This window comes from Mytilus galloprovincialis, chromosome 1 (assembly GCF_965363235.1).
Source record: "Mytilus galloprovincialis chromosome 1, xbMytGall1.hap1.1, whole genome shotgun sequence".
Classification (NCBI taxonomy): domain Eukaryota; kingdom Metazoa; phylum Mollusca; class Bivalvia; order Mytilida; family Mytilidae; genus Mytilus; species Mytilus galloprovincialis.
Window position 1 is genome coordinate 9,237,890 of NC_134838.1, and position 24,826 is coordinate 9,262,715.

General features: G+C 31.8%; 1 protein-coding gene across 11 annotated transcripts in view; it reads right to left on the bottom strand.

Annotated features, from left to right (window-relative positions):
* Positions 1-24,826, bottom strand: part of LOC143064830 (solute carrier family 4 member 11-like) — an 83,201-nt gene that overhangs the window by 4,346 nt on the left and 54,029 nt on the right. For all 11 annotated transcript variants that reach the window (XM_076237997.1, XM_076238006.1, XM_076238015.1 and 8 more), the window contains 12 exons: positions 23,586-23,670; positions 19,917-20,040; positions 17,997-18,209; positions 15,627-15,708; positions 14,295-14,417; positions 13,808-13,921; positions 13,155-13,287; positions 12,509-12,582; positions 9,726-9,954; positions 4,369-4,475; positions 3,070-3,238; positions 2,208-2,381 (listed from right to left, as the gene is read on the bottom strand). In XM_076237997.1, the coding sequence (XP_076094112.1) occupies positions 2,208-2,381; positions 3,070-3,238; positions 4,369-4,475; positions 9,726-9,954; positions 12,509-12,582; positions 13,155-13,287; positions 13,808-13,921; positions 14,295-14,417; positions 15,627-15,708; positions 17,997-18,209; positions 19,917-20,040; positions 23,586-23,670 (1,627 nt within the window). The remainder of the gene's footprint in view (positions 1-2,207; positions 2,382-3,069; positions 3,239-4,368; positions 4,476-9,725; positions 9,955-12,508; positions 12,583-13,154; positions 13,288-13,807; positions 13,922-14,294; positions 14,418-15,626; positions 15,709-17,996; positions 18,210-19,916; positions 20,041-23,585; positions 23,671-24,826) is intronic.

Below are 24,826 nucleotides of genomic sequence, written 5' to 3' on the forward strand. Positions count from 1 at the left end.
AGTATCCAATCTAGCCTATAGAAAATGTGAACTTCAAAGTATCCAATCTAGCCTATAGAAAATATGTACTTCAAAGTATCCAATCTAGCCTATAGAAAACGTGAACTTCAAAGTATCCAATCTAGCCAATAGAAAATGTGAACTTCAAAGTATCCAACCTAGCCTATAGAAAATGTGTACTTCAAAGTATCCAATCTAGCCTATAGAAAATGTGAACTTCAAAGTATCCAACCTAGTCTATAGAAAATGTGTACTTCAAAGTATCCAATTTAGCCTATAGAAAATGTGAACTTCAAAGTATCCAATCTAGCCTATAGAAAATGTGACCTTCAAAGTATCCAATCTAGCCTATAGAAAATGTGAACTTCAAAGTATCCAATCTAGCCTATAGAAAATGTGAACTTCAAAGTATCCAATCTAGCCTATAGAAAATGTGAACTTCAAAGTATCCAATCTAGCCTATAGAAAATGTGAACTTCAAAGTATCCAATCTAGCCTATAGAAAATGAGTACTTTATTGAACATATAAATTTGTGGTTTACCTACAACCAAAAAATACAGGAAAATAGATATCCCACAAATAGAAAGGCCAGGATTTTTTAATTTGTTGGTTTACGGATCCGCCGACCCAATTTTGCCGATTTGCAGAATAAAAATAAAATTGACTTTTCATGCTTTTTTATTCTAACAAAAACATTATCCCTGAAAAATAAATAAAATACTCTTTTTTTATGAAATGAAATGCATTAAACACTGACAGAACTAATAGCACTTTCTGTTGTGAAAAAATAAAATCTCCAATTTACGTATCTATAAATAGACAAATCAATGATAACTGACCTTGAAATGTCATTTTCGCATATAAATTTGAGGAACGAAACATGTGTTTCAGACCCATTACACAAAAAGATGTTTCCAATATTTGTCATCATTCCGTAAAATGCATCATCTCATAGAAAAAATGGAACATGGACTTGTCCAAATGTGGTAGACGTCAAGTTAAAGTACTAAATAAAAACAAATCATTTAGAATTTTCTTGTTTCATAAATCATAGAAAAAAAATCGTCCATTTGAATATAAACAAGAATGTGTCCATAGTACACGGATGCCCCACTCGCACTATCAGTTTCTATGTTCAGTGGACCGTGAAATTGGGGTCAAACTTATAATTTGGAATTATAATGACAAAGATCATATCATAGGAAACATGAGTACTAAGTTTCAAGTTGATGTAACTTTAACTTTATCAAAAACTACCTTGACCAAAAACTTTAACCTGAACTTTGCACTATCATTTTCTATGTTCAGTGGACCATGAAATTGGGGTCAAAACTATAATTTGGCATTAAAATTAGAAAGATCATATCATGGGGAACATGTGTACTAAGTTTCAAGTTGATTGGACTTCAACTTCTTCAAAAACTACCTTGACCAAAAACTTTAACCTGAAGCGAACGGACGCACAGACGGACGGACGAACGAACGAACGGAGGCACAGACCAGAAAACATAATGCCCTCTACTATCGTAGGTGGGGCATAAAAACAGGAATGCATGACAACTAATGAACCCGACATCCTCATTTTTTTAAGTGGACGAATCTATTACGTTTTTGACACGTGTGTTGAAATTCATTTTCGTAGAGTTTTTTTCAATTTTTCTTTATCAGTTGCATTGTCGTGCTTGAAGATCATTATTCACCAAGTTTCCTGAAATTGATTAAGAGCTATGGGGATCATTTTTTTTCTTTCTCGTTTGTGAAATGACATTTGTGAAATGTCGTCTTTGATGGTTTGTCGACACAACCCCCCTTTTTTCACGGGAAATTATTAGATTGATGTCATACGATGTTTATGACAGCTGAGCAATACTATTTCATGGAACTTAACTTTTTAGAAATGATGACAAAATAGCATACCAAACATTTTGTTTTTTGCATAATTTTCTTCCTTAAAATTTTTTTTTTTTTTAATTTCTGACCGACCGACCCGACTTTTTCATGGGTAAAATCCGTAAACCAACAAATTAAAAAACCCTGGCCTAATGAATTCACAGTTAACTCATTGGTTTGAAATATTAATTTAAGATCTTGTTTACTTTAAAGTTTTGGAAATTAGAGACGCAAGATTCAATCTTTTTCAGTAGGGAATATCATGTTTATATACAGTTTGTACTTATTGTGGAATGAAACCACCAACAAAACTTACATCTGATGGACATGTCCTTGGTCTACCCTGTCCTCCATATCAGCCAATGCTTTAACATGTAGAGGTGAGTGAGGGAGAGCAGCATGTACCCATGGGAATGTAAATATAGACAGAAACGCATTGATTATTGCTACAGTAAATAAATCCCAGTGATAGGCAGCTCCTTTCTTTAATCTGAAAAATAAAGAGAATGTTCACTTATTAAAATATTCAAAACCTATCATTTTATTTTCTCTAGCTTAGCATATTTGATTATCAAGTCATTCACGCATAATACTTTTTAAAAATTTTATTTATGGTAAATACCATTGCAGAGGTAACGATATTATACAATTACTGTCTTTTGATGAGGTAAATATGCGGTTTTATTGACTTTTGAAAAACTGATATTCACTGAGGCCGACGGCCGAAGTGAATATCAGTTTTTCAAAAGTCAATTAAACCCCATATTTACCGAAACAAAAGACAGTAATTGTTTTATTCCACATTCCGAGAGAAGAACATGTATTTAAGGAATAACATATACCAAAATAAATTTAACATGAAAAATCTAACCATAACGTTGCATGTAAAAGCGCGTGACGTTTAGCGCGGTGAATAACACTTTCTCAGGTGAATATGCTTTTTTATTCAAAATCCAATTCATATAGAGAAACCTACTAAAATAATACCAATATGGAATAAATAAAGATATTCTCATAAAGACACTGAGAAGTCGAAGCTTTTATATTAAAAAAATATTAACAATATAAATAAATGCATATTTATAATTTTTAACAATAAAAAGTGACACCAGAAAACAATACTGAAATAAATCCCATGACATACACTAAAACAAATGAAAATAGATGATTAAACATACTTATTAGCTGGAGCATTCACTAAGGCACTTGATATGTTTTGATCCATAAAGAACAACAAAGATAAACAGAAACCCAGTCCTGCTGCTCCAAGGACTGCTCCCCATGGTAAGGTGTGGATAGGTGCAACAACGAAAAACTCTACATTCGCTCTATAGGTAAATGGCTTCACTGAAATTTAAAATAATGTTATGATTTTCTTTACTTAATTGATATTACACAAGAGCTAGTGATTAAACGTATGGTAATTTCAGCTGCATAAAATATCTATTTAATATATTAAGAAAGAATTCAATATCTTTTTCTTATGATGTTGTAATGATCATGTTTTGTTTCTTACAAACTCTTTATAATAGTCACACTATAGCCTGTATCTAAATATTTGTTGTGAAAAAAAAAATACTTTGATTTTACAGTAACATACAAATATTTATCTAAACTTTATCCTGGATACTGTCATTTGAGCAAAAAGATGCTTCAAGATGTAAAATATGCCGCATTTTTGCCCCTGTCTCAAGTCAGGAGCCTTTGTTATCAGTCTTGTATGATTTTCAATTTTAGTATCTTGTATATATATTTCAGGGTTTAGTATGATGTCCATTATCAATGAACTTGTACACATTTTTGTTTAGGGGCCAGCTAAAGCACGCCTCTAACGGGGTGCTGGAGTTTCTCGCAGCATTAAAGACCCATTGGTGGCCTTCAGCTGTTGTCTGCTCTTTCGTTGGGTTGTTATCCCTTTGAAACATTCCCCATTTCTATTCTTAATTTTATTCTGTTGAAGTTTCATAATATTCTATGAAGGTTTGAACAAGTTATTGATTTCTGTTTAACAAGAATGTGTCCTCAGTACACGAATGCCCCACTCGCACTATGATTTTCTATGTTCAGTGGACCGTGAAATTGGGGTAAAATCTCTAATTTGGCATTAAAATTAGAAAGATCATATCATAGGGAACATGTGTACCAAGTTTGAAGTCGATTGGACTTCAACTTCATCAAAAACTACCTCGACCAAAAACTTTAACCTGAAGCGGGACAGACGGACGAACGAACGAACGAACGAACGAACGGACGAACGAACGAACGGACGCACAGACCAGAAAACATAATGCCCCTCTACTATCGTAGGTGGGGCATAAAAATTAAACCATAGACTGACCCTAAATGTTGACATAATGAAAGAATTGAGAATTGAAAATCAGCAAACTTTGAGCCTCTGCACTTAATACTGTAATGAAAAGTGTGGATTTGGAAGGAGTACTTGACTACCAGTAGTTTAATTAAATACATATAATTACATTTTATATCTTTGAAGACAAAGGAACCAAAAAATGACATAGCTAATACAGCTACTGGAAGTGCATAGTCAGCCAACATTTCTCTCTTTCCTGCATTCAAAAAAGGTCTGAAAGTAGAAGAAATATGTTTAAGTTAACACTCTGACAAAGATATTTCCTCAAAAGCATAATATTGTAAACTAATCTATAAAAAATATCTTTTACTTTTTTTAAGACTTGATAGTTACTCACTATAAATTATGATAGGGGGTCTTATTGGGGGATTCCTATCCCGGATCCCGCTTACTGTTTTGTCAGATTCCCGTATCCTGCTTACACTATGTACGTAAGCAATTCTAGTTTTTTTTTTGGTCATTTCCCGGGTCCTGCTAGACCTCATTTCCCGTTTTCACAACACAATAATTTGACTTTCACGTGTCACGCTTACAAAAAATCTGCAATCCCATGTCACGCTTAGACCCCAATGAGACCCACATGATAGATGTGGATATTTATATGCTATGATGATTTATGAAGTCAAAGAGTACTATGTGAAAAAGTTCTGTTTATGTTCTATCTTAAAACAGATTCTATTGGCTGTTTTACTCGGTTCTGCAGTTTCATAAGACAATTATACCATTCAGTGGAGTATTGTTCTTGATTGCTATAGATTTTACAAATGATATAACCTATAAACCTGTACATTGTACATCAATATGGATTTAAAAATTCACTAATCATTGATTTATACTTTCTGGAAAGGGAGATAACCAACTACAAATTTTAGAAGTTAAAAATTGTGATTCTAGAAAAGAGTATCTGGAAAGTATAAACTCCATTTAACTAAACAATCTTAAAATAAAATGCTTTGCACAAAGTTTTAAGGAATAAACACAGAATAGAATGGTGGTTAATAAGAGTCAATAAAGGATACTGAAAACTCTTCAAATATTTTCTATCATAATTAATTCAATAATTAATAGTTCTATATCAAAGTCCTTCTATATATCATCTAAAATGGTCCAAATAAAAGGTAAATGTAAGTATGAACAATCAACCATAGGCAACTATGTTCCACTGAAGCCATGATTCTTGTCAATGATTTAGCACCAAAGCAAAATGAGCATGCAGAAACAAAATAATAGACAATCAGTCACTATCTCATTTTAAGCTCTGTAATCTGTGAATAAATTATAAACTTTAAAAATATATTAAAGTTATTGTTCAACCGGTTTTGTATAAATTAAATGCTAATATTTGACAACCCATCAATAATGATATTTCTATTTAAAAAAAGGTGTATAAGGCAAAATATTTTTAAAGAATATAACAGAAGTTTCAGTAAAGATGATGTGTAATATGATAACTAAATGAAGATCAGATATATGGGTAACCTAGATAATGAACACTGATCACTTGACAACTGATATATTGTTAACAGAACAAAATAATAATGTTCTATGTGGATATATGTTTGATTGAGTAAACAAGAATACTGATCATATAATGCTACACAAGACCAAACATGGTCAAAGGCCAATAACTCCAACAGAAAAATATCAAATGATAACAGTAATGTAGTATGGTCAATCCTAACTAGAATAAAACATTCTTAGCAGAGTAACAATCTAAAGAGTGTTGAAAAAGAATTGTAGACTGGTGGACTCAAGGTCATGAAAAATACAGACTAACATTAATGTACTACATTGTAGGAAAATATGTTATTTATGTGTACAAGCTTTAAAAACATGAAGAAAAGCATGGCTTACTGTTGAATGAAATCGACAAGTCTTGCATGAGGATCCCTTAAATATGACATAAGTAGTAATTTGAATGTAACCATTCATTTACAACAGAAGCAAGAAACCTGGAGTGTTATAAACTACATATTAAAGGTCAATTCCCAGATAAATTCTTTCTATCTAAAAAATAAATAGAGAAAAGCAAGCATAGAAATTTATTTTTGAATAATTCATAGACTAACAGACCAGCTGATCCAATGGAGAAGTTTATTTAATGGATTTAAAACCAATATAAAACAGAACTGAAGTACCAAGTTAGCTAATGATCAAAGTGGTAATTGTCAGACTAATAGAAAACAAGTAGATGTGGTGTGATTGCCAATGAGACCGGAGTCCATGTGGTGTGATTGCCAATGAGACCGGAGTCCATGTGGTGTGATTGCCAATGAGACTGGAGTCCATGTGGTGTGATTGCCAATGAGACCGGAGTCCATGTGGTGTGATTGCCAATGAGACCGGAGTCCATGTGGTGTGATTGCCAATGAGACCGGAGTCCATGTGGTGTGATTGCCAATGAGACCGGAGTCCATGTGGTGTGATTGCCAATGAGACCGGAGTCCATGTGGTGTGATTGCCAATGAGACCGGAGTCCATGTGGTGTGATTGCCAATGAGACCGGAGTCCATGTGGTGTGATTGCCAATGAGACCGGAGTCCATGTGGTGTGATTGCCAATGAGACCGGAGTCCATGTGGTGTGATTGCAATGAGACCGGAGTCCATGTGGTGTGATTGCCAATGAGACCGGACTCCATGTGGTGTGATTGCCAATGAGACCGGACTCCAAATAATGTGGATGTAAACAAATAAAAATGTTATTTTTAAGAAACAATGATTTTAAAAGTATTTAGATATGGGTATAACTGAGGGTAATAAACTATATATAGATATGATGGTGCACTCTATTTTTAGACTATACTACAGTGGATTCATTGTTATTCAAGGGAGATACCAATTTCAGTGGATTTCATGGGAAACTGGCACTTATTAATTCCACAAAACCACAAAGTAAAATACCCACAAAAATATAAATTTCCCAATCCATAAAAATTAGTACCCATGAATATAAATGAATCCAGTTTTGGGAATATTGTGTTACTGCTCTGTATATACAAATAATAATAAATTATAGGAATTCTTAAAAATGTAATGTCTCTAATTAGTGTCTGAATAATAAATGGTTAAAATTATACATGTAATGCATATCTAATGCAAGTATTCTATTTTCACACTCATTTAGGGATAAATGTCAAAATCCCATGCATACTTAATATTAAATTCAAATTTAGCCAATAATAATCCATTTTCAAAGTGCATTTTATCATAAAAGTTTGTAATAATATAATATGCAATATCTTTTCCAGAAAACTCTGAATATTTAGAATAAACACATTTTTGTTTTTCATCAAGCTGATGAAGTCAGTTATTGTTACTTCTGTCTAACAATATACTGTAGATTGAAAATATGAAATTAGATGAAAAGTTAGTAAAGCGATTTTTATGAGTACAAAACATCTTCGATTGTATGTTCTCTCCGTTATGTAGTGATAAAGATATTTTTTATGTGAGAATATGTAAAAAGATGAAATAGTTGGTAAAATTATCTTTATGTGTACAAAACATTGTGATAGTTCAATTGTAAGAATTAAGTCATGCACATTTTAAATTTCTGTGTTTAGAGAAATTCCTTTCACATATTTAATATGATTTTTCTTTTTATTATACCATAGTTTGTGTTTTCAAAATTTTAGTTAATTTTATTTTTCTAAGAAGTTTGACAGAGCCTAACACACACACCATGTAAACATTAAACAATAAATTCATAAAAAACGAATAACATTTGAAGCATTTATTATAAGGTTGGTTTATATATTGTATCCCAATCCACACCTTGAAAAAACTTGTATTACTAATTTCTATCATCAAGATGCTAGACCATATGTATTGACAAGATTCAAATCTATATTTGAATGACTGAGATTAGATATAGGGTACTTAAAATGTTGAGTCTCAGTACATTCATTACCTCTGCTTGAGTTCAGTAATACATGTATATGTTTTTACTTTTAATGACACATTAAACAAAATATCCACTCATGCATCCATGTTCACTGTAACACTGAAAACCTAAGTTATTATAAATCATATAAGCCAATCACTGGAGAACTAATAGCCAATCAAAGCTACACTTACTATCAATCCTATATGCTATGTAATTCTGTTTCCAACATATATTCAATCAAATCCAACAGATAAACTGTTAAACAATGGCATTGAATACAGAGGCATTAATAATACAAATTTTACATCAAAATGCATTGAGTGTGTAGGTAAAGGTAATATTGTCTGTTAGCTTGCTTGCTAGCTGAACTGTGAAGTCATTATTAAGTTAGGTAAACTACCCTACTTTAAGAGTATCTATCTGTCTGTTGGACTAGACTTCTCTGAAACAAGGATAGTATATCTAACCTAATAAAGGCTTCCCAGTACAGCTAGCAAGCCAGCTAACCAAAGATATTACTTTAACCTACACACTCAAGGCATTTTGCTGTAAATACATAGAAAACATTTAACATTGTCAATAAATTTTCATTTACTCATCAAATTTGCTAATGACAACATCGATGTAACTTATTGTGCAATGCCATGGTTTATGCCTGACATATATATATGTTTGTTAGTATGACTGGTTAGTGAGCATACCATGATGGTACTAATCCAATGTGGACTTCTCCATCTACAATAAACAGACTGTAAAATCAACAGCCAGTCTACTTATGTTTAAAAAAAATATTGATATAACCCAATACCTGTTTGATAAAATTATTCCAAAACAAGTTTCCTTGACTACTTCTAAATTATATTTAAAAACAATATTTTTTTTTAAAGCTTTATCAAGAATTGTATGAAAAGTAAGATCTAAGACTAGTATAATAATTTACTCAGAAACAACAAAATTCTTTGATGGCCTCTAAATGGCATTCAATTTTTTGGCCAAGTTCTGTATGAAAAGCAACAATAACAATAAACTATTGTATATTAATTTCCCTCACTTTATGCTGCCAAATATTGTAACAAACAATAAGATTGAATCACAGCTGATTTGACATTACAATTACATTTGTATTCCAATTAGTGGCAAACTTTGCCTCCTGTCATTTTTACAGTTGTATAATGTGCACTGTTACAATGCATAAGCATCTGACCAAAATATGAAAGTTGAGAATATGAGAAATTTTAGTTTTTTCATTTTCATTTGTTTGACCTTTTATTTTCTGGTTATGAGGAATCATCAGAATGACCTTGGAAAGGAAAGTAAATTATGAAATAAAAATGTTATCACATTTTTATACATCAGGGGGTACCAATTTTCATGGATTTAATGGCTATAAGCAATTCATTAATTGAATTTAGTTTAATAAAGTACAAATTTGCTATAGGCATGAATTTGTCAAAAAACTATGAAATCAATCACCCATTAAAATAAATTTGTTCTCAATCCATGAAAATTGGTATCCAAAGTAAGCAAGAATGAAGATCTAAAATAAAACAGACATTAAAATGATATGTCTACTTACGTTTTTGTAAAGTTATATAAGGTGATCCCCAGCCAGACAGTACCCAACATGAGCAAGAGGAAGAGGATACTGTTCTCCTTCAGACAATCCTGTATCATGTTTCCTACTGGTGTTGTTGTATCGTTTACACTTGGCATGACTGTTGTTACAGCACTAATGTTTGTTTGATTCACTAAACTTCCTTGAGAGAGGCTATCACAGGAACTGCTATAATAATTCTTATTGAAATCTGGAAATAGAATTATAACTTAGCAAAACATCCATACCTATCTAATTTGGAGTAAATTTTAAAACTAAATAGCAATGTAACCTTCATTACATTTGTCCTGTGTTATTAGGAATTTGTTAATAGCTTCCTGTTTCCTGGGAGCAAAGGGTCTATATTGAAGGCCGTACTTTGACCTATAATTATTTACTTTTTACAGAGGATGACCTTGAGGTCACTCCGATGTATTGTTATCGCTTAAATTTCCGTCATTCATAAATCCTAGTCAAATTAGTTTTGGGTTTTCAACACCAGTGAAAAAAGTGCATTTTCATACCTGCGATTTCTGTTCTCCGGTTGTACGATGTTTCAACAAAATATGGAATCATTTCAGTTGTTGATTTAGTGGTGAAAATTTGACTGAATTATATCTTAATAAATACGATTTTATATGTTTAATTGGTGTTTCAGAAAGAGGTCAGGTGCTCTTGTTCATTCATAAAATTATCGTTCATTCATAAATTTATCGTAAAATAAAAATCACTACACAGGTTATACGTGTAGTGTAAATGACCACCTGTAAGCTAAAAATAGCGGTCTCACTAATAACGACGAGAAGAACTTTTAGCGACAAGAAGCGTCAAGAACGGACAAGAAGAATAAATTAAGCGACAAGAAGACTATTTAGCGACATGAAAACTTCTCGTACCGCTTGAGGATGACACATATCAAATGAACAATTATGTGTGGGACTTAGTTTTAAGAAATGATGTCAAAGTAACACTATGAAAATATTTTTAGTAAGCTGAAATATATATTTATTTTTTACATGTTTATGTCTTGTAAGTTATTTTATTTCTGTCCCATTTTTCAACATTAGCGTCTCGAAAGGTGAAATGTTTTAACTGAATGGTTAATTTAAATTAATTATGAAAATTGTTGAAATTATATAAATAAAAGTAATTATTGCCCAGTTACAAACACTACCAGGGGATAATCCATAATTACCCCCAACTTTAGCCTGGTAAACTTGTTGTCTCCTTGTGAAATATAAAACATATTAAAAATGATTTCCTGCTTAAGTCTTTTATTGATATAAAGTCAAAACCTTCTTGCTTTTCACTAGACAACCATGTCCTGTCAGGTTATATTCTTATATATGTAGATGAAAAATAAAAGTGTCCCAAAACATTAACATGGCAGCAATTGCTTTTACAGCCTTTAAGGCTTTGATTTTTTTTACAGAAGAGTGTCCACCATGCACTTGCACTGCACTATAATAATAGTAGAATAGAATTATCATATATACAAATAGATGAAAATGATATTTATCGGTCGTCCAACTGTCTATATCAATCTGCTCAGCACTTTTAAAACTCCATATCACAGCTTTGTGACGTCAAATACGTTGACCTGGCCTTAATAACTTTGACCCGGACATATCAGTGATGTCATAATGTTTGAACCGACGTTGATAAGTTTGACCCGAACTTATCAAGTCAACTTCCGGTTGCTGGTGAAACTAAGACAATACTTCCAAAAGACGCAAATGCAGCCCGATAAATCGATTATCAGGTTATCGGCATATTAATATTGTAAAATATCAGCTGCTCGACATAATATGAAGGCTTTTTGATCTCGTTCGCTGCGCTTACTCGACAAAAAGCTTAATATTATGTCTCGCAGCTGATATTTTATGATATCAACATGCAGACAACCTGATAATCGGTACATACATGCAATCGTAATATTAATAATATATATAACAACAAACCAGTGTATTCTCTACGACTATTATTATACAAGTGTAATAGTCCAAGGTATACTGATTTCTTGCACTACAATATAATAGTTATTACGGTAAGGTTGAATTTCCTGTCATTTATTCATCATCCAAGCACGAACTTGTATCAGAAAAAATGTAAAATCTGTGATCTGTTTCTGTGACATGTGCTTTTAACCATCCACAAGAACCTGCGGTCATCCGATGTTCAGTACTTCAGTACTTTGATTACACTTGTGACTTGAGTGCGGAATTGTCTCATTGGCACTCATACCCAATCTTCTTATTTCTATAAACTACTGGACAAAAATTCTCTGCTTTAGTATCAAGTTCTGGAGAAAAAAAAAATCTTTTCAAAACTATATCATGCTATACCAACAACTTGTTGGAAAACAAATGATGATGATAAATTGGTGTCTATCATCCAGTGGCAAATATTAGATGCATTTCAAGACAAGGAGATATTTATGTTATATGAGTATGCTTTGTACAAGGCGAGGACAAGATTACACAAGGTAACAGTACCTAGGAAACAAGTTAAATTACCAAGACACTTTGTTTCTTACTCCAAGATTAGTCTTTGATTTTACTCCTTACTGCCACATTCTAAGGGGAGAAGCAGCACGTTAAATTTTCAAGTAATGGATTGAACACATAACCAACCAGCACACTAGGGTGACAATCCTACATGAACTCCTGTAAACCACCAAAGTCACTCACTTTAAATAAATGCATGTGTGATAGATTATAACCAACACTTTATGAATTTATAAGAACTAAACATGTAATACTTACCTTTAACTGTATCTTTTATGGCATCAGCAGAGAATGCAAACACTATGAACAAGGAAAATATCTCCTCTGTTGATCTGAAAACAGAAAAAAATAGGTGTAATCAAATTAACCCTCAATGGTATTACTTGCATATTTTTCATTAGTTTTGCTTCTATTCTAGCTATGTACATGATTCATGTTGATCTATATTTCAGAGGATTTTTAGTCTTGAAAATGACTTTTTATGAATTTCTAATATTTCATGAAATGTTTGGGCTGTTCATGAATTCTGCATTTTTATTTTTTGAATAAGTAAATGCATGTGTAAATAATGTAGAACTGAGCATTAGTGGTAGCAAATTCACTTTTTATTTGTGCATGAGGATTTTCATTTTATCTAACCCATTTTTTGGTATTTTTAATGGCGTAAGAGTAGGTTATTCATATCTATGTATGATCATTATGATTTTCTGTTGTCCCTTTTTTAATAAAAAAGATAATACTACTTTTTAAAACTTGTTTCTGATCCATTTGCCATTATATTAAAGTAATTCTAACAAATAACATGTTATTTCCAGGGAATCCTTTCAAACATTAATACCATTGAATTAGGAAAAAAAGCATCTGTATAATTTTCATCACTCTTCACCTTGTTAGATTTACCTACCTGGATGAATATTTCATGAGTTTACTGAGATTAAAAACTGAATATATAATGAGAAAGAAAGCATTCCACAGTCCAACACACGCAAACATGGCATTAAAATCCAGATCAAAATCCTCTGATATGGAATAAATAACTGAAATATAATAATAAGAATAAATTGATCTTGGACTTCCAGTAAGGCAATAAGATCAAAAGCAAAATGTACACTTTGCTGATAAATACATATTCCCCAAGTAACAAATAACATAAATAGCAAAATAATTTGATATTTTTCTCAAAGATGCTTATTTTGTAGTGTGGCTAATGTGTTAACCATTTTTTTTTCAAGATTGGCCATTGTTCCAATACGATATACTATATTAAAACAAAAATATTTCCAAGGGGTATAACTCCTGTAAAAATAATAGGTTATTGTAAATTTTCAAATTTGTCTTTGGATATTATTGTAAGCCCTTGACACAATTTTATTTTTTTATTAAGCATTAATGCCAAATGTAGTTGCAAGAGCATCGATAATATTGATTTTCAATATATTTTCCATAAATCAAGATTCCAAAATGAGACAATATAGGAACCATTTTAGCACATAATGTTTTAAAAACAAAGTTATTATATAGCAAATGAATGTTTCAAAGCATTTGTAAAAAACTTACTTTTTGTGTACAAAGCAAGTGGTGCCGTGGTTAAAAGTACAATTAATGGCTGTCCTCCAAATACTGCAAACAAAAGTCCTCCCAAACATTGTGAGAACAAAATTTTCTGTACTCCTGCAAAACATATGCAATCAATAAAATATTCAATGAAAAGTGGTGCAAGTTATTTTCAACTTTTGTATGGTTTTTTTTATCGGTAACAGAAATTCATACAAAACATACAATAAGTTTTAACTATAAATTGTAGTAAGTTTCAAGAAATAGCATATTGTCTCTTGTTTTTATAACTTACAATCTCTTTGTTATTTCATCATAAGATTTTCAATAGGTTTTCCTAACAAAGATTAAAGTATTTCTTTTCAAAGATTTAAAATACCAAGCAATCTGTCTTCTAGATTTATATTTTGGTCAAGACAGAACATATTTGTGAATATATATATTGTGCATTTTTAAATGGACGTTGGTTCTAACTGTAAACAAATGTTACCTATAGCACCCGCTGTGTTACTGTCGTTTAACATTCCAAATGCTATATTGGGTAAAACACAGGCAAAGTACAAGAAGAATGTCGTTGATATGACTTTGTGTATTGTTCTTTTACCAAAAACACCTGAAAATATACAACAAATTTAAAAATCAATATTTATGCATCCATTTGTTGTTTTTTTTTTATTATTATTATATTTGATATTTATGACATTTATATATACAATGTATATAAGTAAAATACCGGTTTTGCCTATAAGGCTGTTCTTTGATCAGCTTAAAAATCAGAAATATGTCACATGGGTATTATAATTAATTCATTAACCATAGACAGAAATGGAATCAGAATTGATAGTTCATTAATTGTAATCACACTAAGTGAAATACAGGATTGATTGATTGAATGATTTTTGTTGTTTAAATGCTACTTTCAACACAATTGGGTAATACATTTGGTGGAGGAAGAAAGAGTACCCTGAGAAAACTGTTAGCTTTCCTTGGAAACCTGGCAATCCTAGTCAGTATCAAATGTTTGAACTCACAACCACAGTGTTAACAGGCTAGTGATATACTAGATGGAGTTTAGTATGACGTCCAGTGTTAACAGGCTAGTGATATACTAGATGGAGTATAGTATGATGTCCAGTGTTAACAGGCTAGTGATATACTAGATGGAGTTTAGTATGACGTCCAGTGTTAACAGGCTAGTGATATACTAGATGGAGTTTAGTATGACGTCCAGTGTTAACAGGCTAGTGATATACTAGATGGAGTTTAGTATGACGTCCAGTGTTAACAGACTAGTGATATACTAGATGGAGTTTAGTATGACGTCCAGTGTTAACAGACTAGTGATATACTAGATGGAGTTTAGTATGACGTCCAGTGTTAACAGGCTAGTGATATACTAGATGGAGTTTAGTATGATGTCCAGTGTTAACAGGCTAATGATATACTAGATGGAGTTTAGTATGACGTCCAGTGTTAACAGGCTAGTGATATACTAGATGGAGTTTAGTATGATGTCCAGTGTTAACAGGCTAATGATATACTAGATGGAGTTTAGTATGACGTCCAGTGTTACTAAATTAATACATATTTTTATTAAGGAGGCAGTTGAGAACCACCTCCAGGTACAGGGTTTCCTAGCTGTGTTGAAGACCCATTAATGGCCTTCGGTTGTTATCGGCTCTTTGGTTGGATTGTTGTCTCTTTGACATGTTCCCCATTTCCACTTTTAATTTTCTACTAATTTTCTACTTAGATAACTCAACCACTGAGGCCCATAAAATACAGGAAAGTTTATAAAAGTCCACAAGAGCCATTATCTTACCATCTTTATAATCGGACCAGTAATGTGGTAACCTTCTCTTCAGATCATTGATCATCCCTCTACCTAAGGGACATTTTGATTCCTGAAAGTAGAAAATTCATATGACTAAACATAGGATAGTGTGAGCAGGAAGTTGAGAAATGGTTTCCTAGTAACATATATGCTTGTTATACCCCATGCAACGAAGTTGCGGAGGGTATAATGTTTTTGACCAGTCTGTCCGTCTGTCAGTCCTGTTTCTTGTCAACTCCTCTCAAACCACACAACAAAATTTCACGCAACCTTCTTAGATAATAAGGACATAATATGTAGATGTGCATATCGACAGAAAATTACAATTCAATTTTTTTTGTAGGAGTTGTGCCCCTTTGAACTTATTTGCTTTAATGTACTACTGCAACAGTGTGTCATCGCAACTCCTCTGAAACCACACAACATAATTTCATGAAACTTTGTAGATAATAAGGACATACTACGTAGATGTGCATATTGACAGGAAATTACGATTCAAATGATTGAAAAAGATAACAAAAATTTACAAAAAATTGTTAAAAATTGACTATAAAGGGCAATTACTCCTTAATGGGTCAACTGACCATTTTGGTAATGTTGACTTATTGTAGATCTTACTTAGTAACATTATTGCTGTTTACAGTTTATCTCTAACTATAATAATATTCAAGATAAATAACCAAAAAACAGCAAAATTTCCTCAAAATTACCAATTTAGGGGCAGCAACCCAAGAATGGTTTCTCCGTTTCATCTGAAAATTTCAGGGCAAATAGATCTTGATCTTATTAACAATTTTACCCAGTCAGATTTGCTCTAAATGCTTTTTAGAGATATAAGCCAAAATCTACATTTTACCTCTTATGTTCTATTTTTAGCCATGGCGGCCATCTTGAATGGTTTGTCTGGTCACCGGACACATTTTTTAAACTAGATACTCCAATGACGATTGTGGCCAAGTTTGGTTAAATTTGGCCCAATAGTTTCAGAGGAGAAGATTTTTGTAAAAGTTAACGATGACGGAGGCCAAGTGATGAGAAAACTCACTTGGCCCTTTGGGCCAGGTGAGCTAAAAATAGAAGAAAATCGGATATTCAAATTGAAAACCCCCTCTTCTTTATGAAAGTAATCAAAGAGATGGATATGTTATAAGATTTTTGAAGGTTATTTTGTTGAACTTGGGAGACCTATTTTTCCAGTACAGTTTTTAGTTATTCATATATCCTTCCTTATAAAAAAAATATATATGTATAAAGCGATCATAATATTATATAAGAGTTGGATGATATATATTTTTCTGAAGACTGTTACCATGTGACTTGGTGTATTTTAAATCTTTTCTGAAGACTGTTACCATACTACTTTGTATGCTTTAGATATGTCTATGTTTGTCAGTCTAGTACAAAGCGTAGTCTCAAACTCATATCAATATGTTCTCATCCTAAATAAGGTTGAAATGTTAAATACTGATCAATAGCTGCATTTCCTTCTGCTGTTAAATTGTTAATTATCTCTTCACAGCTGTTTTATATATAAACAAATGGTTCTTAATAACCATCTTAAAAAAGAAAAACTTTGTTTGAAATTCTCCCTAATTTTATGTCTGAATTAACAATTTTGTATTCGTCATGTACTTAAAAGATGTTACAAAACAAATGTATTTCCTACTAACATTTATATGTATGTACTTTTGTTAAAGAAGAAAGTAAATGACTCATTTTGATAGCAGACAGCTTACTTTAATGTAAAAAACAAGTATATCCATACATGGTCAAAATTGGAAATGCATAATTAAAGACATAAAGGATTTCAAGCCTTTAAATGTGTTTCTTTTTCAGTATCATAAAATGTTGATTTTTTTTGGTGAGTTTTATTTTGAATTTTTGACATCAACGAAATTATATGATATTATTATTATCAATAAAACATTTATTTTTCAACAGTCAAATGTACAAGTAATAAACTCTCAAGTCCAGAATATGACATTTGTTATCCATTTATTATCCATTTATTATCCATTTGTTTGATGTGTTTGAACTTTTTATTTTGCTATTTGCCTATGGACTTTCTATTTAGAATGTTCCTCAAGAGTTGGTAATTTTATAATTTTTTTTTTTATTTCATGGTAATAAGATACTCAGTTTTCTATTATACATTATTTAAAGATAACATGGTTTTTGATTTTTTTTACCTACATCTACAAAAGAGCACATAATTTCAAAATATATATAAATCATCGTGCCTTTATAAATTCCTAAAAAAAAATACAGGGTAAAAATTGGAAACTGATAACCATTTGTATGTATACCCATGAGTTCAATGGATGAGTTTTTACCTCCATTATGAAATATTTAACTTACTTCAGCTTCATCCTTTTCAAAATCTGATAAGACAAGATGAGATTTTCTGTTTTCTGGAAGTCCTTGATGTGAGCTAAGCAGCTTTGTTCTCTGCTGAAGTAATTGTTTGAATTCAGACTCTGTTTGCACTTCTAAAAGTTTGTGTCTATAGTCCATGTCAAGAAATAACGTAGAAAATGTTCTGGCTGTCTCTAGAGCACTCTTTGTACTTTTCTGAAGAAGAAAAACATTAAATAGGTTTTTAAATTCAAATGTAATGGAATATTTTCCCCAATATAAAACTAAGCGTAGTTTCAATAGTACATAAGTTCCATTCACCCATAGCTTAATACAATTATATTTGTCTATAAATTCACTAGAGACAACATACTACAGTTTTAACCAAATTAACATTCTATCACAAAATCAAATAATCAGTATTTTGCGTTATTTTCTAAAATGTGTTTTCTTAAAAGCTCCTTATTGGTTTTGTTTCACTTAAAATTTATTGTTCAACCACTTATAAATAACAGTTTGTCTGATAGCAGACACCACCACTGGCAATGATGTCCCATGATTTAAATCAAGTATTTGGAAATCAATTCTGTAAGATATTTAGTCACTTTATAATTCCTGTTTATACTGCAACTGTACTATTTGTGCAGTCAAATTGCATCAATCAAATAATCATTTGTGAAATAGAGTTGTTCCAGACCATATGAGTATTTGGATCATGCACGTATGGTCATGACCATATGCCTATACTCATATGGTCCGACCATACGCGTAGAAATTAAATAGTGATGCCATAGTTAGTTTTCATCGTTAATTACATTCTTACATGTAGGATTGCATGACATTTACTTCCATACGGTATCATAGTTTTTTTGCATTTGCAAGTCTTGGTTGTGCACGATCAATTTCATTTACACCTTTTGTTTGCGAGTGAAAAGCTACCCTTTTTGTAGCTCTGCGTACACCGACACCGAGGTCTTGGGCCATTCCGATATGTCTACAGTGTTTTTTTAAAAGAAGCTCTAGATCTCAAATATCGTAGCATGACTGCAATACATCATATTCACAAACCACTTAAATAAACTATGTTACTTTCCAGTAACTTCTTAATTGTGTAATGTTGTTCAGTTCATTAAGAAATTTTTGGAATTCATTTTTTTTTAGTCAAAATATTGCCATTCACTCGTAATAACAAATCAGTATTGACCATCGGTAATGACCATAAGTATAAAATGTGTTTATTATAGTTTTGACAAGTAAGTAAAATTAACTAGGTTGAAACTTCTAATTTTTATTTAGCTTATCTTTTTATTATAACTTTTTATTATAATATAATAATAAAATTACCTATATGATAGTGTCTTTTTGATGAACGGTCATACCATATAAAGAGTTTAGAAGTATTAAAAGTAAACTGTAACAGAGTGTTAATTACCCCGACCATATGACCCATACGGTCATGACCATACGCGTATGGTCCAAATACTCATATGGTCCGGAACAGAGTCACATAGCATATAAGCCTAGTTTCTGACTTTGATGATGTGTTTATTTCATGATAATGTACAGGTTTACAAAATGTGTATGTTTTCTGCTTCAAATTCAAGTGATTGTTTGTACCCATATTATAAATTTTATTTTCTATCATCAGAAACTGGATATAAATGTTTGGCAAACGAGTCTAGTTAGGGTGGAAGGTTTTCTTTTGAACTATTGCTTGTTACCTAGTATAAGTAAGTTTTGACTCAATTGGTTGATCTTGTCCATATCAGCATTTAGTCACATATTATATGCAATCAACTTAACATATGGATGTTTTATTTGCTTCTTATTAGAAATAATTGATATAAAAAAAAATCTAAATAATGGAAAATCTATGTTCTACATATTTTCCAATTGATTGTAGATTTTTTATTATAAACCCACCTCCACTGTAGGAGTAAGGACCAGTATAACAAGCTGGACCTCCTGACTAGTACTACCAAGATTTGCTGGATGTGCTAATCTGGCTATAACTACATGTCTCTTTGTCAGGTTAGCTAACTCACACCTACAATATTAAATACTTTACAGTAAATAGATCATTTAAAGAATACATAATTAATAGCATTTTTAGACCCATATCTTTTTGGCCGCATGCAGGTACGAATAGTCAAATTGCCGTTCGTAGGCTACACATACCCACATCTGGTTTTACAATAAAATGGCATCAGATAGGGAATGAAATATAAATATTTATATTTAGGTAAGTGAACAGTTTTTCTCAATTAAAAATATTCTTGAAACAGAAGAGAGTGTTATACATGTGGGGATGTGGGGAAGACATTTCAAAGTTATCATGAATTGGAACAATTTTTTCAAAACTTTCAGTTGATTAATCCTATACAATTGTATAAAAGAAACTCGGAGTCAATTGCAGCTCCGGAGAAAAAAAGAACTGGAAACACAAAAATTAAAGAGGAATTAAACTTTAGAACAGAATTATATTTTCCTGTATTCACCGGCAGAGGCAAAAAATTCCAAACAAATTCGACAGGAAAAAGGACTAATACAAGGTATTTGCTGAGTTTCATTTGTTAGTCAAGTTTATTTTTTTTTTTTATGTCGAATATGTCTAGTTTTTCTGTTGTAAACCGTTCATGATTTAAAGGATATGTCTATACTTTCAGTACTTTCCAAATGGAATATCGTTTCCACTTTAAACTTGAAATTTAAATTTCAGTTTTTGTTTTTACATTTTACTAAAAGATTATTTTTAAAATATCATATGGGTGTTTTTCAAATTCAGTAAAATTTAATTCTTTAAATTTGCATTTACATTTTATAATACAGTATTATTTTTTATCACGTTTTTCTTTTACAGGGACTGTACAGTTTCATTTGCCATCAATGTGTATTTAATTTGCAATGTTTATTATGTATTATTATCTAATCTATACTATTAAACGAGAAGACCTCATTTTGTGTGTCGCTTCTCTTCCTTCCACAATAAATCAATCATCATGCCTCTGTGTCTTACAGGTAACATGCATAGTCGCATTTGTCATCCATTCTTATGATTATTCAGATTGAGTTATTTTGGGAGAAAAACGACAAAAAAGGAGTCCGGATGTGATTCCGTCATCAGACTGAATTTTAGTCATTGATAAGACTTCCGGTTTGAAACATGCACAAATACAACCAATCGTATGATAGATAACAAAAATGAAAAATAAATAAGCCAATCAGAGCAATCTCAATATCATGGTGTTTTGATAGCAAAAACCACAAGTATTATACCTCCTTATAGAGGACAATTATTTTTCGCGTTTATCTACATGTAAACTATGATTATACTACTACAATATATAGAGACTCTCTGTATTCTGTCTACTGTCTTCTTTGAAATGTTAAGGTTTACTATCTAAGAGGTCATACCAGTTGCATATATATTAAAATAAGTAAAACATGTGACACAAGTACAACCAATCGTATGATAGATAACAAACATGAAAAATAAATAAGCCATTCAGAGAGTTCTCCATATCATGGTATTTAGATCGCAAGAATCACAATTATTATACCTCCTTAGAGTGGACAATTATTTTTCGCGTTTCATATCATGGTGTTTAGATCGCAAGAACCACAATTATTATACCTCCTTAGAGAGGAGAATTATTTTCGGCGTGTATCTACATGTAAACTACGATTGTACTACTTTAATATATAGAGACTCTCAGCTGTATTCTGTCAGGGACTTTCTATGTTAGTAAAGAAAGTCCCTGATTCTATCTACTGTTTTCTTTGAAATGTTTACTATTTAAGGGGTCATACCACTTGCATATATATTAATAAGTAAATCATGCTCAACTTCATCTAAAACTACCTCGACCAAAACTTTTAACCTGAAGCTGGACAGACGGACGGACGAACAGCACAATGGACGACCGAACGGACGAACGAACAAACAGATGCACAGACTAGAAAACATAATGCCCATAAATGGGGCATAAAAATTTATGGTTGAAAGGGAAAATAGTGATTTGGCAAAAATGAAAGTAGGGTAGAGATTAGAGGGAGGCAGGACCTTTTTCGGGGCATCGGGATCGGGTGTGTTTAAGCTTGGGATTGATCCTTAAGGAATCCTGGAATATATTTTTCGATTTCGGGATTTCAGGATTTCAGGATATGAATTTCTTTAAATTTTGCATCTCCGCATTTCGGGATCAGGACCCCTCTGACCACCCCTCAAATTAGTTTTTTAAATTCTGCATGAATCCGTGAATATATTTTTTGATTTCGGGATTTCGGGGTATGAATTTCTTTAAATTCTCATCTAGGGATTCTTGATTTCAAGCCCGGGATTTCGGGATCAGGACCCCTCCGACCACCCTTCAAATTAGCCTAAGTCGGTCTTAGTCATTTATACATGATTCATATGTTAATAAGGCTCTCAAAAGAAAAGGCACTGATGGACTGTCCTAGAAGCATATTTAATTAGACTAATAATGGTCTATATATAAGCAGTTACATTTATTTCATGTTTGAAACGGTGCAAATTTTTAATTTGATTTGACTTTTACCAAAAGAAGCATTGTAGGAAAGGAGAAGAATAATTGTGGTCTGAGGCCAGAAGCACAAAAATAATTGAATTTAACAGAAAGGAAACAAATATCGAACTTTGGAAAAAGGGAGAGGGCTTGTGATACCTTTTATGAAATTCTCCATACATAATATCTTTTACAAAAAATCATTTTACAACAGTTCACAAGCTGTATATGCCCGCGATTTTACGGGTGTGTTCTAGTAAATATAGTTTGAAATATTAATTTTCGTACGCTTCACTCATTGTACATGAAATCCCCATATTATTGATCATTTCCGTTTATATTTCACGTTATATTTCCAATCCGATGGTACTTTATTATAAACCCGAATGTGGCTACGCGTAGCCTATGAATGGCAATTTGACTATTTGTACTGGCATGCGGGTACCGGTAGACACTGCCTTTCTTTTTTCACTATCTAGAATTACTTTGTAAGGAACACCTAATCAGTACAAAAATCCTTCATTTATTTTATGAATGCTATGGAAACTGGTATTTTATATACAATCAATTTGAGCTGATTAGGTGCTAAAACTCATTATCAAAAATAACAACTGAGTTGCAAGTTTTAATCTTGCTTTCAATCATAAATATCTACATTCAAACTACTTTGTACTAAATCAAGTACAATGTACTTTGCATGACAGAAACATGAAAAGATCTGCAATCATTCTCAAATTTTCATAAGAGCTAAAAAGATAAACATAGACAACACTAAGAGATTTGGGACTTGGAAAATGAACATGAAGTTGTTACAGTTAAAGTATTGACTCTCCTGCATCTAATCTCCATCAGTTCAAATCAAGGACTTATTCTTTACCATGGAGATGGTAAACAGCAAAACACAGGTCAATTGAAAACAATTGGTGCTAGGAGTTATGTAAAAAGATATCCAAATAATGCAATCCAACAGCCTAGTTTCAAATTTTAGGTTTTAAATCTTATTTATTCCTATTGAACTTAAAACTTGTGATGTTGTATAAGTGTGCTATAAAACATTGTGACTTACATGGCACATATCCACGACTGATCAAAATCAAAGCCACTATCTTCACTGGTTGTTGTAGCCTGGATTGTTCTACTCAAGGTTTGCACTGAAAAATAAATCATGCGTCATTTACAGTTATTTAATGGTCGGTAATTAATTTTCAACAGAAATTCTTCAACTGAACTGAAAAGAAATCTGAATAATATGAAAACTGGTTAGTTCTTCGCTTAACTCAATTAGACTTATTTCAAATTCAAAACATACAACATTCAGAAAATGTCGACTATTTGTAACTGAAGTCCCTTTATTGAAGGGCCATGCTTTCAACTATAGAAATTTGAACAAAATTGTGGTAGACTATTCACATTATCAAAGAGAGATTTCCAAACATGTCAGGTATGCACTGATACAATCTATTTCCCTAAATCTAAGTAATTATAATTTCTGATATTTCTGCAAATTAATTAGCCTAAGGGAGATAACTCAAACTATATCTTTCACCTTGATACAACTATGTTCTACTTTAACTTAACCTCACATTCATTAGCATTCCTTTTCTTACTTCAATCATCTTTTTCATTGTAACCACTGATGTAAACAATACAACAACAAGTAATAAACAAGTAATAAAATAGAAATTTATTGGACGAATATATTCTATTCTGTGGTAATCTGTCAGTCAAAAATAAAATGATTAACCTTCAAACTGATTGATGTCATATGTTCTAAAACACAATTTCACATGAAAACCTGCAACCATTATACAATTTCACATGAAAACCTGCAACCATTATATATCAGAAGCTAGCCAGTTTCATATACTGCAACACTTTGGAAGGAATTGGTAGTAATGGATAGCACATTTAAAAACAAATCACCTCTCATGGGTTTCAAATCCATCACCCTTCATATAATTCAAGATATTAACAAGGTCAATGCATCACATTATTCTAAAGCTGCTGCTTTCAGGGATTTCAAATCATTTTTACATCTTTTATTGTAAAACATGGGGCTATTAAACTTGGGGGTAATTTTCAGCAAAATTAGGCACTAATTTTGAAGAAATGAAACAGCATTTATTCTCCCCACGTTTTCCTAACGAAATATAAAAAGTTGTAAAAATATTAATCTACACTTTAAGTTTAGTTCGTTTATAAAAAACATAAATACTTGGCTTGTAACTTTTGTAACCTCTCTCGCTTGTTGTGTACATATTGTAAATATTTATTGTTGTATTTGTTATCTCTGTACCAATGTTATGC